The 15,775-nt window shown below is 40.6% G+C and overlaps 1 protein-coding gene across 1 annotated transcript in view; it reads right to left on the bottom strand.

Moving 5' to 3' along the window:
* LOC101562605 (zinc finger protein 709-like) overlaps positions 1-15,775 on the bottom strand; it is a 51,785-nt gene that overhangs the window by 10,270 nt on the left and 25,740 nt on the right. Inside the window, exons 2-4 of the mRNA XM_023717718.1 lie at positions 2,602-2,728; positions 2,343-2,403; positions 12-1,110 (exon numbers count right to left, since the gene is read on the bottom strand). Of these exons, the coding sequence (XP_023573486.1) occupies positions 12-1,110; positions 2,343-2,403; positions 2,602-2,728 (1,287 nt within the window). The remainder of the gene's footprint in view (positions 1-11; positions 1,111-2,342; positions 2,404-2,601; positions 2,729-15,775) is intronic.

Below are 15,775 nucleotides of genomic sequence, written 5' to 3'. Positions count from 1 at the left end.
CTTTCATGTATGTTACACTCTTTGTGACTACTGAAAGCTTTCCCACATTGCTTACATACATAGGGTTTCTCCCCAGTGTGAGTTCTTTCATGTATTTTATACTCCTTGTGACTACTGAAAGCTTTCCCACATTGCTTACATACATTGGGTTTCTCCCCAGTATGAGTTCTTTCATGTATTTTACATTGACTGGGACTAGTGAATGCTTTCCCACATTGCTCACATATATAGGGTTTCTCCCCAGTGTGAGTTCTTTCATGTCTTTTACAGTAATACTGTGAAATAAAAGCTTTCCCACATCGCTTACATATATAGGGTTTCTCTCCAGTGTGAGTTCTTTCATGTATATTACATTTACTGTGCCTGCTGAATGCTTTTCCACACTGCTTACACACATAGGGTTTCTCCCCAGTGTGAGTCCTTTCATGTACTTTACAATGACTAAGACTATGGAATGCTTTCCCACACTGTTTACATACATGAGGTTTCTCCCCAGTGTGAATTCTTTCATGAATTTTACAATGACCTTGTGCATTAAAAGCTTTCCCACATTGTTTACATACATAGGGTTTCTCCCCAGTGTGAGTTCTTTCATGTCTTTTACAGTCACTGTGTCTCAAGAAAGTTTTTCCACATTGTTTACATACATAGGGTTTCCCCATGTTGTGATTTCTTTCATGGATCTGACCATCATTGGGTGTGCTGGAGGCTTTAAAAGTTTTCTTATATATAAAGGTCTTCTCTCTAAGGTGAGTTCCTTCACTAAAATCAGAGTAGGATTTCCCACATTGATCATATTTATAGGATTTTTCTCCAGTCTTTGTCCTTGCATCCTTCTGAAAGGACTGGAAATCACTGCAAGATATTTCATGTTCATCATACCTACACAGCTTTTCTTTTGATTCCAAATACTCAGATATCTTTAGTCCAGTGTGAGCTATGATGGGCACATTTAATGACAAGTGCCCAATCAGGGGCTTTCCACAAGCAAGGCCTTCAGCTGGTTTTTCACCAACTTGTTTCATGTGCATATTAGCATCTGGATCCCAAAGGAATATTTCTGCATATTGATTCCAGCCTTTATCTTGATAGCATTTCTCAACCTTATTTCTGTAGAGGGGAAAAGAAAAGCCAGAGTTGCAATACAATGGGTCTCATATTAATAATTTAGCACATGTTTTGTTTTGATGCCTCCTAAGAAATTCTGACAATGAATTAACTGAATACCCTGGGGATACCGTCAAGTCAGCCATCAGCCAGAGTAGCATTCATTTGGAAATTTTCAAATTGGTATATTTTTCAATACAGAATGCTTAGATTCATTTTGGACAATGGGTACATGTGTATATCACATAATGGTCATTTTGATGATTTGCCCCATCACTTTCCCCCCTTTTCCTTAACCTGTTGGTCTTCCCCAAAAGTCAAGTCTTTCCTCTTTTAATTACCTCTCTTTAATTTTACTTAATTTATATATAATTTATATATTTCTCATATAAGAGAAAGTTGGATCTATCAAAAATTTTCTTTACCCATTCATCCAATGATGAACATCTATTATATATTGTCTTGTTCTGACTATGTGTATGCATGTATCAGTATAATGTGATGATTTGAACTCTTTAGGACTATACCCAAGAGAGGTACTCCTGGATCACATTAAATCTCTATTAGTACTTGTGAGATATCTATATGCTAATTATCATACTAGCTATACCTAACATTCACACCAACAATGTTGAAGGGTGTCTTAAGAATTTTAAAACATGGGGGCCGGGGAGATGGCTCAGCAGACTAAGAGTTTCCCTGGCAAGTGCAAGGGCCTGAGTTCAATCCCCAGTTCCGCAAGAAAAAAAAAAAAAAATTTAAAACATGAATGAACTCAATTTTCTGGAGGATGGGTTGAAAACACTTGCATGACAACACTAACATTCATATGTACATTGAATACTGCTTCAATGTCAGCAATTATTTTAGATATTGAAAGTATCATTCACATCTGTGCATAGATGTGCTATAGAAGGGTTTCAAAATTCATTTTTTTCATATACATCTATACATCATACTAAATCGAATTTTGTACATTTCTATGATGGATCATGAAAGAACATTTTAAAACTTACATGTGAGATAGTGTCACTTGTATGATATCAGTACTCAGTTTCCTATATTGAAATATTTCTGTATTCAGCTGTCAGATTATACATACTAAAACTATATACATCTTTGGAGAATATTTGTGATTAAATAAATTTGAATATGGCCACAGTTCCCTGGTAATGGTAGTTCTGTTCATGCACTAAATTTTGAGGAATATTTTTTCCATTTTGAGCATGAATTACCTTAGATTTCTCCAGCAATTTTTATATTCTTCTTCAACTTTCTGGTTATCCAAAACTCTTCCTAAATTACAGACATAGAAATATAAGGAGACAGGGTATTATTACATAAAAATGAGTAGATTCCAGTTGGATTCATGGTATAATGTAACTGGGGCTGAGACAGTCTCCAGAATGTTTTCACATCCTATTTAATGAAACTGCACTGATGAACAACAATGTTCTCTGATTGCATACATAAGAAAAGTAATGTCATCCTTACCTATAGCAGCCATGTTCCTAAACGTTTCCCTCATCACATGTCTGTAGAGCTTCTTCTGGGATGGATTAAGCAAAGCCCACTCCTCCAAGGTGAAGTTCACTGCCACATCCTCAAAGGTCACTGCCTCCTAAATGATCAAACATACCTTTCTTGAAGGAAAGTTGATACATCCTGGGATGTCTCAACTCCTCTCATTAAAAAAGTGAACTGAATGTCAGGTGTGGTGGTGCACATCTGCAATCCCAGCACTGAGGAGGCTGAGACAAGTGGATTGCCATGAGTGTGAGATTAGTGTGGACTACACAGTGAGTTGAAGAGTAGCCAGAATTGCATAGTGAGACCCCATCTCAAAACAAAACAGAACAGCACAAAACACCTGGAAGGGGGCTGAATCCTCCAAATGTTAATGCTGTGTCTCGGTCATCAAATTCATGTGAATGCACATTTTTTTTTAACATTTATTTATTTAGTGTGGTGTATGTGTATGTGTGTGGCCAGCTCAGCCCACCAGGAGGCGGGGCTGGCTGGCATGTGGTGCTGGGGGATTGAACTGCGGTCCCTGTGCTCTGCCAAGTTTGTTCCAAGTAGGTGCTTTAGACCACTGAGCCATCACGCTAGCCCCTGAATGCACATTTTTTTCAGACAGCAATTCTGATGCTAGACTGCCACTCACTGCTCAAGCAACAGCAGAACAGTAAGCATGAACTGCAAGGGTGCCTGTGCACTGTCTCCAAGGCAGAGCTGGAAAGCTCACCATCCAGTAAATAGGCAAATGGATGTCTAGTGAATGTTTCCTACAGACAGGTAACATCTCTTGCCGAACCTCATTATTTATGGATTAAGTCCTTTCTTTGTACTTAGGCAGCATGTTCAAATTCAAATTTCATTTCATAAAAAACTGAGTATCAAATAAGGTTTATGAATAATAGCTAAAATGTTGGGGCTGGGGAGATGGCTCAGTGGAATAAGCACTTCCCTGGCAAGCACAAGGGCCTGAGTTCAATCCCTGGTTCTGCCAAAAAAAAAATGTTAATGGAAAAGCAGATTTATCAGAACAAGTCTAAGAACATTGGAAATAGGGGAGAGTAGCATTTTATCTTATAGCTCAGTATTACCAAATGTTCATAAGAAATTCTAGGGGTGCATGGGAGAGTAATAAAGGCAAATAAATAAAATGTATTATAAGCATTGAAAATTAGCATATCACAAAGTAATTAGGCACAAAAGAAGAAAGCCAGATGTGATACTGCATGTCTGTAATTCTAACACTTGGGAAGCTGATACAGAAGGATTGCAATCGAGTTTGAGGCCAGTCTTGGCAACCCAGTAAATTCAAGTCCAGTCTGAAATAAAAAGTGACACCCTACCTCGTCTCCTCACAAAAAGAGACTTCAAAACATTGTCAGTTATGAATGACACCTCAGATCTGACATTTATTTATTTATTTATTTGTGGTACCTGGGATTGAAATCAGGACCCTGCGCTTGCCAGGCAAGCACTTACTCTACTGAGCCATCTCCCTGGCCCTGACACTTTAGATTTGATAAAAATTTATAACTGTACAGTATAATAAAAATCGAACCATTCAATACCTTTCAAGCAAGAAGATTGGTAACTTACATATATACATGAAAGACATTCAAATTCTACCTTTCATAAGGCTGTACTGTTATTAGATATTGACAAATCGATATCAGGAAAGTAAGGTAGTCTTCCATGGGTGCACACATACATAGAATATCGATTCAGGATAAAGCCTCTGGAGGAAATCACAATCTGTTTCATTTATGTTTACAGATAAACAGATATATCCTTGGTAACCTGGGTTGTATACTCTACTACATACTGAAGTGGGAAAGATAAACTTGAATGTCATGAGCATTGATACTGAAATTACTTTTACATGTGAAAAAAGTGTCTCAGGAGAAAATCAACTAACTAGCAGAATTAGAAGGATAAATTAAAATATATTAAATTCATGAGAAATAAATGAGACAAGAAAAATATTTGCTATGTATACAGTATAAAAATTTTGCATAGGCAGTAAAGATCAATAAACACAAATCTCAAAAACATGACTACAGGGCTGGGGAGATGGCTCAGTGGTCTAAAGCACCTACTTAGAACAAGCTAAGCTAAGCAAAGCACAGAGACCGCAGTTCAATCCCCAGCACCACATGCCAGCCAGCCCCGCCCCCTGGTGGGCTGAGCTGGCCACATACACACACTAAATAAATAAGCAAATAAATAAAATAAAATAAACAAACAAACATGACTATAACATACCTAACTAGAGAAAATACCAAATAGAAAACAACAACCAAATCATTTTTTTTACCAAATCTTTTTTGAGAAAATCATTAAAAAATGGAAGTATGAAGGCCAGCTAGATAGCTCAGTGGATAAAAGCACCTGCTTAGGCAGATGTGGGGGTCGGGGGTTTGATCCCCTGGCAAGCCGGCTCCAACCCCAAGGCATGCTAGATGGCAACTGAGACTGGGCATGATGGTGTACCCCTGTAATCCCAGCACTTGAGAGGCTGAAAACGGGAGGATCATTATGAGTCTGATCTGTATGGTGAGACCCTGTACTAAATATATTTAAAAAAAAAGAAGTATGGAAGAACACAAGGAGGAAGTAGATATATGCAAACTGGAGAATAAAATGATACACTCTACACTCATTTCCTTTACTTTGAAGTTTACCAGAATCTGTAGATCACTGACTTTTTCCCACTGTCTAGAGAAAACACCATGCTTCAGGAATATCTGGAGATAGATGTGATTCTTTTCAAGTAAACTTGCAAAATCCTAAACCACTTGACCTGGATGAGAAAGCACTTTGTCTAGCACTCTGTCTTTCATTCATATATCAGCACTTGGGAAGAACACAAGATAGAAAAGGAACAACAAATCATGGATATATTTCTCTTGGCAATGTCTAGAATAATCATTTATTGAAAATTCCAAGAGAGGAAACTAAAAGAACATTGTACACTGAAAATCACACATGGTGAAAATTTAGGAAGAGTCACTGAAGTGGGAAAGTGGTCATCCATGGGGCAAGAGACATTTGAATCAGGTAGGGTTTTAATAACCTACGCATCCACTGCCCCAGGCCCAGGATGAAACTTTCTGAATATTCCCAGTATACAGTATAACTCTGTAAAGTGAGTTTGGAATTCATAGCCTCAGTCATTCACAGATTTTCCCAAAGAACCTACTAACTGTTCACAGAAAGCCCTGCAATTTTACCTCCACTACAAATAATATCCTCAATTATTTTTTTGCAAGAGGTCTGCAAGTAGCCAGTCCAAGAGCACTGTTCAGTCTCCTTCAGTATCCCTGTAACCCATCTTTGGCAGATGCAGCAGCATTCCTGCATCATAGTAGGGCACTGTACTGCGTGTAGCTGTCTCCAGTGTTTTTGGTTTTGCTCTTCTTAAAGCCCTAAGATGCTGCCAAAACACCCTGCATCTTCTAAGGTTTTATTAATATGGTATTAACTTACACAACTGCAGCAGAGTGCATATTCAGGTGCTAGGGATTGAACCCTGGTCCCTGTGCTTACCTAAGCAGGCATTTAGTCCACTGAACTATCTTGCTGGCCCAATTGTATATAAATGTTTTTCAAGCCTAAAATTTTGAGCAACTTTCAAACTGAGCCAGCATAGACTCTGCCCTTTAATTCCATACTAAGAACATTGTCAGAGGAAAAGCACTGGCTTGGGAGCTGACGTCGCCATCCACCATCACCCTCGGCTCTCCCACACAGTGCCCACTCTACTTTTGCGCTCCCTGCACAGGACACTATTTCATGCCTAACTTCTGACATGTCTGCAGACCAGCAACTGGTGCTTTCCCCCTGCTGCACTACTGCCTTTGCTCACTGTCCTACCTCACTCAGCATGTCATTTTATTTTTTTTTAAACCGGGGATCGAACTCAGGCCCTTGCGCTTGCCAGGCAAGCACTTATTCTACTGAGCTATCTTCCCAGCTATTCTTTTTTTTTTTTTTTAAGACAGGGCCTCACTTCATATTTTAGACTATGAGTTTTGAACTCACTATTTAAGCTAAGCTGAACCGGAGCTCCCAACTATCCTTCTGACTAGCTCCCCACCCCCTACCCCATGCAAGTGATGGGATTACAGGCATGTGCCACCATGCCTGGTTAGCACCTTTTTCATTTATTTGTACAAGGTCTCACTATGCAGCTTGGACTTGTACTGATCCTTCTGTCTCAGCCTCCCTAGCGCTGGGATTACAGATGTGAGCCACCAAGCCTAGTCTCAGTAGCCCAGTGAACCCAGGGTTCCAGGGCCCAGGGTTCCAGGGCTGGCATGACATGCGATATCGGGGATCGAATCCAGGTTGTTGCACTTGCCAGGCAGGCACTTAGACCACTGAGCTATCTTCCCAACCCAGCATGTCATTTTTAAACAATGTCAATAAAGTATGTGTGAACTGCAGCAATTACGTGAGAGATGGTGCTTTTCTATCTTGCCCCATTCACGTATCACCTGTTTATACCCTACTTCAAAGAGATTCAAAGTTTGAGCTTAATATCCCTTTCTGGAAATAGTTTTTTATAGCATCACCTTAATCTTTCCATTTTTCCTTCCTTTTTTCCTTCCTTCCTTCCTTCCTTCCTTCCTTCCTTCCTTCCTTCCTTCCTTCTTTTCCTTCTTTCATTCTCTCTTTGTATTTAGTACAGGGTCTACAGGGTCTCACCATGTAGATCCGACTCATACTGATCCTCCCATTTTCAGCCTCCCAAGTGCCGGGATTATAGGCATGTGCTGCCCAGTCTCAGTGTGCCCCGGGGGTGGGGCTGGAACAGCATGCTATGGATTGAACCCTGGCTGCTGTGCTCTGCCCAAGCAGGCACTTTAATCCACTGAGCTATCTGGCCAGCCCTTTCCTTCTTTACATTGATAACTTCCTGTCCATCTTCGGGCACTAAAAAGGACAAGCATCTAATGAAAACACAGGAAAATTATAATTCTTCCTCAAAATTAAACTCTGAGGTGAGTGTGATGGCACACACCTGTAATCCAACACTAAGACGATGAGCTAGGATGATCACCTGGCATTTAAAGCCAGCCTGAGTTTTTGTTTTTTGGGTTTTTTTGGTGGCACTGGGGATTGAATTCAGGACCCTGTGCTTGCCAGGCAGGCGCTTATTCTACTGAGCTATCTCCCCAGCCCCCAGTCTGAGTTTTTATGTAAAGAAAACAGAAATCAGATTTGCAGTAGGTGGGGATTATACCTGTGAGTTTTAAAAGAAGTAACAGATAATATTGGTATGATAAAGAAAGAATACCCTTTAATTCCTGTGTATGGAAATGTCAAAGGCTATTAAAAATCAGATATTAATACCTATTAAACAATTTAACTTTTGAGACATTAATTTTTACCTTTTGAAAGACTTAGTATTTCTGATAGTTGTTACATATTTTTCTTCTGATGAAAATGTACCTTCTGAGGGTAAAGGATATAGTTCAGTTGTAGGGCTCTCCTGCCTGGCAAGCTTGAGGCCCTGGATTCAAAGCCCAGTACCAAAAAAGAAAGGAAAAAGGGAAAATACACCTTATGACTAGTTAAATACTTAAGTATTAAATCTGTTACTTTAGAACCTAGCTCTGTTGCTTCCTAAGTGGTGACTTCGCTAAGGAAAATCTAGTCATTTGAATTTTATCTACATACGAATCTCTACATTAAAATCCACATCTTTTGCTAAAAAATAAAAAAAAGACAAGAAATATCTATCTATCTATCTATCTATCTATCTATCTATCTATCTATTTATTTATTTAATTGTTCTGGATATAACACAGCGCTTGAACCTGCTTGTCAGGTCCCTAACATTGAGCCTCATCACACGCAAATGTTACGCATCACTTCCAGTCTTTATGCCATTTGTAAAAATTCTAAAACAACTTTGGAATTGTGGAAAAGTGTTTAGAAATTTTGGAATTTACTGTTATCACAATCAAATCCAGAATGAAAGATACAACTTGCATACTTGAGACCCTGTATCTGAACTTTTATGAAATTTAGCATAATTAGGTGGCCTGGCCACTTTCCTGTAACAGAGATAAAATCCAACCCCCTACAACTTAGTGGAGGAGAGCTTTACAGTGGCTCAACTTCAGTTCATGGTCTGCTGGCTCTAAGGTAGAAACATGATGCCAGAGTGGCCTGCTGGAGGAAAACACACTCCAACCAAGCAGCCTGGAAGGAGAAAGACGGGAGGAGCTACAAAGAATACACTTTTCCAGGCCTTGCCTTGAGGGACCCATCTCCACTAAGTGTTCACATGCAAACAGCATATACAGATACTGACATCACCAGTGAATGAACTCACTGGTGAGTACAGGACCCACACAAACCAGTCAACTTTCAAACTCATGAGACATTTTAGATATAAGGCATAATACCTGGTCTGCTGCTTTTCTCTACTTGCTGGGACAAAAATACCCAACAGCCAAGATTAAGAAAGGAAAGGTCTATTTAGCACACTGTTTGTGGAGGTTTCAGTCCATAATCAGCTAGCTCCAAGGCAGAATCACATGGCAACGGAAAACAGCAAAAAGCAAAAGCAAAAGAGAACAGCAGTGGCAGAGGCAAGCCTCTCTCCTCTCTTTAAATTGCCTTCAGGCAATCCACCCCAGGCTATGTGTAGTACTCACACCCATAATCCCAGCAGTACCCACACCCATAATGCCAGCCTTGAATCATCAATTAATCACAAAGTCTAGAAACTCCCCAGGGACTACATGAAGTTTTGGGGGGACACCTACATACAAACCCTAATAGTTGAAGAGCTGGTGGTACAAGGCTTAAGGAACTGAAGACCAGGGTCCAAAGCAACAGCACATATATGAGCTCCTCCACAAAAAACAGGAGCCTTCCTTCATTTCTTTTTTATGCCATCTCAGGCACAAGCTTATTGTTGGTGCTAACTCCATGCAGGTGGATTTTCTCTACTTTGTTTGAGTCCTCCAAGCCAATCATCCACAGGTAAAAGCTTTACTAACTTACTTGTGTTTCCTACTCACGCAGGGGTCATATCACAATTAATGGTTGCAAAAACATAAATGAGTCTTTCTCTATGCATTCTCTTCAGGAATATTTTTCCTATGTACAAATTTTAGCCTGAAGGCAGTTACTATGTTTACAGGTAAAAAGATAAACCTTTCCAGTAAAAGCTCCATGGCAATCAGTCACTGCCACAGTAAGAACATCACCCTGAGCCATCTGTACACAGAACATTGCTGGACATAGATTTAAAGCATGAGGGCACTTTTTCATTATGAAAAAACAAAGACCACAAAATTCATCTTTAATTGACAAGATTTAGAGACAAATATGAACCAAATGTGAATTGTCTACTGTTTTCCTGAGCATTGGTAATGTCCTCACCATTCCAGGAATATGTCCCAACATACTCTGTGTCTAATGACTTGCTGTTCAGTTTCCAAAGTAATCTAACCCCACCCCTCAACTGACCCACATAGTCATTTCTAGAATAAACCCTAAACATCTTAGAAGTTTCTCTTTCAAAAAGTATACTCATTATTATATATACCAAGAATACCAATAAATTAATTTTAAAAATCCAAAAAAAAAGTATACTTACACATTTGAATCTTCTTGAGGTTGAAATACACTACTCTATTTAAATTATCTATTTGAAGCCATGTTAAAGGACATATGATGACATCTTAAATGTACATGAGGGACTTGTTTTGGTTATTATCAATGGTCTGTCACAGCACAGGAACAATGAAGTCATACACTGAATACGATATTGGGTCATATTCTATGGATTGGACCCAAGAATGTCTAAGACTCTAAAGAAATCAAAGAACAGAGGAAAGCAAGAAATATGACACCGAGAAAGGACAGACAGACACAAAAGGAAGAAGAAATATGGAGGTTTTAATGTCACTATTAGGGGTCTGGGGAGATGGCTCAGTAGAATAAGTGCTTCCCTGGCAAGTGCAAGGGCCTGAGTTCAATCCCTGGTTCCGCCAAAAGTAAATAAATAAATAATAATAATGTCACTGTTAAGTACATCTCTAGCAAAAAATACTGTGAGGTAAGAGTTTTATGGCTGAGGCCTTTTTATGTTGTTCTGATCCTTGTCCCTGAGGTAAATATGAGGGTATGATTATAGTATGCAGGCCTCTCCAAGGAGTCTCTGTTATTTCTAAAATTGAGATAGAAGTAACTGAAAAAGCAAAAGCCACAATGCGGAGCTGGGGAGATAGCTCAGTGGTCTAAGCACCTGCCTGGCAAGTGCCAACGACCTGGGTTTGATCCCCAGTACCACATGCTATGCCAGCCCAGAATCCTGGGTGCACCATGCCCACCACCAAAACTGGACATGGTGGTGCACGACTGTAATCTCAGCACTAAGGAGGCTGAGACAGGAGGATCACTCTGAGTCCAAGCTGCACAGCAAGACTGTACCAAATAAATAAATAAATAATTTTTTTAAAAAAAGCCACAGTGCTTTTACAGCTACCTTACAGTTTACTATAAGGTAAACTGCACTTGAAGAGAAGTATATATACCTGCTGTCCTTAGGTAGAGTGGATCCTGAAGATGGTAGTCACAGTAGAGACAGGAGAACCCAGTGACAACTAAATAGCCAATGAGATTGGTCACATGATGAGTAAAACCTTTTCTTACTACAACGTAACATTAATTGGAAAATGTGGCAGAGACAACTTTGAGCTACATTTAGACTCACACAAGACAAGGTACAAAACTACTACTGTCTCCCATATGCTATAATTGAACAAATCTGAGTTACTTTCATACCACTGAGACACAATATCCAACATTGATAATTTAAAGGAGGCAAGGTCTACTTTAGCTCACAGTTTGTAGAGGTTTCAGTCCACAGTTGGCTTGCTCCAAGGCAGGGTGACATGGCAGAGGGGCATGGCATGCAGGAAGCATGGCACTGGCAAGCTGTGTGCCATCCGAGGAGGAAGAGTGATGTGCACACAGTTCTAGGCTGTACCTCCTGTGACCAATCTCTTCCCACTGGGATTCACATCAATATTGTGTGTGTGTGTGTGTGTGTGTGTGTGTGTGTTCAAATAACTTATTTTATTGAATAATTATCCCAAGGACCATCCAATGTTATACACTGCTAGAAACTCATCAGTGAACTAACCCAGTCTGACACCCATGACTCAGTCACCTTCCAAAAGCCCAGCCTACGAGAGCATGCTTTGGGAGAACAACTAGATTTAAACCATAACCTATAGGTAAGTACAAAGGAGACAAAGTGGGAGAGTCCTATATTATTAAAAATTCATTTGGTATATAGAACATACACACACTCCTGCATATGCACGTTCATTTATACATTTATTTCATTATTTTTCATCAGGTTACTGTACTAAAATATACATATATCCATTTTCTTAGGAAATACATATACATATATCCAATTTCTTAGGAAATTCAGTAGTATTGTATCCCAATATTTTCTAAGTTTCCAATGTTAGTCATATTTTTTACAGCTAAACTCACTTTGAAATGTCCTGTTGTTTCAGAAATAGTCTTGTTCCATAGGGTATTCACAAGTGAATAAGGCTTAACTATAACTTTTAGAAATAACACTTTGACAGAATAAAGAAAGCCAAAAAGAGCTTTCCCAAGAATTTGTATGCAGGAAATAGAGGGTCAGAGGTCAGATCAAAGGTCTCAGAGTCCAAAATAGCTAATCAACTTACAGCAGCTCTTCAGGGGGAGAGTCCCTTCTGGACATATAATAACAGGTGCTGAGAAGAACGACCTGCAGGTGCCAGGTTCAGGCTCCATTCTATCTCTTCAGAAAGATAGAATACAGATAGCTCCATCTATCTTTTTATATTTCTCACTTCCTTCTAATACAGTGACTTTATTTCTCCTTAGCTTATATTTCTACTTTATTTATATAAAAAAGCATTGGCATTAAAATAGAGCACATAAAATTGTGTTCACCTTCATGTAGCATCATTGTATATATTGCTAAAATTAAAGAAGCAATAAAAACCTACTAGAATTAGTAAGACATTGTAGCATTTTATACATCCCTAGTTTAGTACGCAGAAGTCTGTCACTTAACAACGTATCAACTATAAGCTGAATTAGAAATTCTTCACATAGCAGATGGAGCACACAGAAAGCTTCACACTAAAAGCCCACACGAGAAATGCTCACCACTAGCTGTGATCGCCTGACACATGAGAAAATGATTTAAAGGTGGTGTCTAAACTTGGAGAAAAATAAATCAGATCATTTCACGTATGGGCAACACACAGGAAGCACCTATGCACAAAACATGAAGAGGACAAATTCATATTCCAAAATTTTCTATAAATTTTTAATTTTTCTGTCACCTATAAAGCAGTGATTTTTCTAATTCAGTCAAAAATCCTAATTCAATTGTCACTTGAAAATAAACAATACATTTAATGACAATAACACCACTACAAAACTATTAAAAGCAACCCAAAAGCAGTCAGTGGAAAAAGTGAGTGAAGCAACTGAAATATGAACTTCCCCCAAATCTCTGAATAACAGGTTGAGAGAAAATTCATAAATACTACTTTCAGTGTAATACTACTTTAGCCGTTATTATTATTATTATTATTACTACTACTACTACTACTACTACTACTACTACTATTTCTGTATTTAGGACAGGATCTACAGGGTCCACAGGGTATCACTACAAAGACTGGACTATGGATTGCACTAGGATTACAAGCATGAGCCACCATGCCCAGTCTCAATCCCATCTCATCACGCCCCATGGGCGGGGCTGGCACTGCAGACCACGGATTGAACCCCAGCCGCTGTGCTCTGCCTAAGCAGCTGCTTTAGTCTGCTGAGCTATCTGGCCAGCCCTAGCCGCAATTATTAACATTCAAACTTTCAAAGTCTACCCCAGGAACGCTCTTCTTAGTAATGTGAATGGAAAGCCACAAAGTACATCCAAAAAATCCACCCTGTGGCTATGTTGGGTGGAGTTAGGTGCAATCAGAGACGCACTGAAAGAAACCATAACCATAATTACTGTGTTCACCGGCATCATGAGTCTATGAATCTCTATACATTTGTGTTAAATATAAAACAAATATTTTACTTGTAATATTTTTTTTTTCCTCTTCAGATGAAGTACTCTAATTTCCAAAAAGACTTTTAAATCCTTTTGGTTAAATCATGATGGTTTGCAAAATTTTAGATAACCTCTATTCTTTTGTTGTTGTTGTTTCTCATTTTGTGTATTTGGTACAGGATCTCACTATGCAGTTAGGACTTGTGGTGATCCTCCTGTTTTCAGCCTCCCCAGTGCTGGGCCTGCACCACCATGATGGGAGTCAGTCGTGGCTCAGCATGCCCCAGGGACAGGGCCCACTGGGGATCAAACCCTGGTCCCTGCACTTGCCAAAGCAGGCACTTAGTCCAATGAACTACCTTGCTGGCCCATAACTTCTATTCTCGTTGCAAAGCAGCAATAGGGATGCAGGGCAGGGAAGCCTGCCTCACTGCAGTTCTAAAGGGAATCCACTCCCAGAAGGTCAAAGACATGCCTGGGCTCACAACCACTCTCAATGATAGCCCGGAATGCTTGCCTCCTAGATGGTGCAAGAGGCAGACATGAGAAGCCAGGAAACTCCAAGCAAGGACTTCCACGCAGCCTACCTGAACATCCTCCCAGGGGAAAACTGCTTTCTTTTCCATATCTGAACTCTGAACACACATCCACAGTTGTCTGAAGGCTGAACTATTCCTTCCCAGTTTCTCTTCTGAACTCGTGTGCTTTACGTTAAGCACCAAATATTTCTCTGAAAAGATCCAGCGTGCACCAAATTTGATACTCACAGGACCAAGAGATACCACAATTCTCATAAATTGTGATCCCAGTCTTAGTATGCTGCTTAAGAAGGTTTCAGGCTAACACATGTGAGGCTGGGTTGCTCCATGAATCATTATTCAGGAGGTTCCAAGGGAAGGCACACTGACTTATATATGAAGATAAATTGTCTAAAATGGCTTGTTGGGGCCTGGCCCTAGCTCAGTTCTTTAAGTGGCTGCTTTCACAAAGCTGTCAGCTTCAGGTTGCTGTAGTTTGATCCCCACAACACTCCTCTCCTGAAGGCATCTGAGGAGCAAAAAAAAAAAAAAAATCCTAAAATGGCTTGTAACACAGTTGCTGGACAAGCCGTGGTCACTCAAGGCAGCAGTATTGCACTCCCCACTCCTCCCAAGGCAGAGTCGCATGAGAATAGAGTGGAGGGAGTTCACAGTGAAAGTAGAACCTGTTCCTGCCCACAAAGCAACAGAATGGTGGCCAGGTGGAGCAGTTGGCGCTGCAGTAGATCAAGACAGAAGATGGTGAGAACACTGTCATTGTTCTGAGTGTGGATGCCTCCCGGGACTGTGACAAAATAGGATCCAGAGCCCGTGGCTGGGAGAACTTTGCTCACACATATCAACCTAAAGGAGATGTTGCCTCTCACCAACTGCGCTGGCCTCAGTGGGGGAGGCTGTGTGGTTGGACTGTACCTCTCAGCAAAGGACACAAATGCAGGCAGCTTAATGTTCCTCCCCCCACAGCAGGCACAGCCTGGCTGCTGGCACTGGCGCCCTGCAAGGGGCTTGCTGGATGCTGCCTGTGGTTCCAGTGCAAGGAGCGTCCAGTCCCTCCCAGAGGCTGAGCAGTGCCCCTGATGATGCGGCCGGGTGCCCTCTGGGGACAGTGCCAAGCTACCCTGCTGCTCCCCAGGACTTCGCACTTCACGGGTGGCTAGAGGGCAAGACAGCTGAGGTGTACTCCTTCCCAGAACAGTGGGGTCTTTGCTGCTTCCCATCACTCCACTCTGCTCAGGAAAGTTTGGATCGCAGGACCCTGCATCTGGATTCATCGTGGTTAGTAGAAGCTCTGTCACTCTGTTTATCCCTGTGGTGGGTTCAGCCCTGGAGGGTGCCCACAGTCCCCTCCCTGGCCGGCCACATCGCAGTGAGTACGGGAGCTGCGGCCTGATGAACGGGGGCCTGGCCACACAGACAGGTGCGGGCAGCAGGCGCTGGCTAGCTCGTTTCTTTTTTTTTTTTAAATTTTATTTATTTATTTATTAGAGAGAGAGAGAGAGAGAGAGAG

Source organism: Octodon degus, unplaced genomic scaffold (assembly GCF_000260255.1).
Source record: "Octodon degus isolate 3935 unplaced genomic scaffold, OctDeg1.0 scaffold00054, whole genome shotgun sequence".
In the NCBI taxonomy this organism is placed as follows: domain Eukaryota; kingdom Metazoa; phylum Chordata; class Mammalia; order Rodentia; family Octodontidae; genus Octodon; species Octodon degus.
This window is presented reverse-complemented; position numbering and strand designations above follow the sequence as displayed.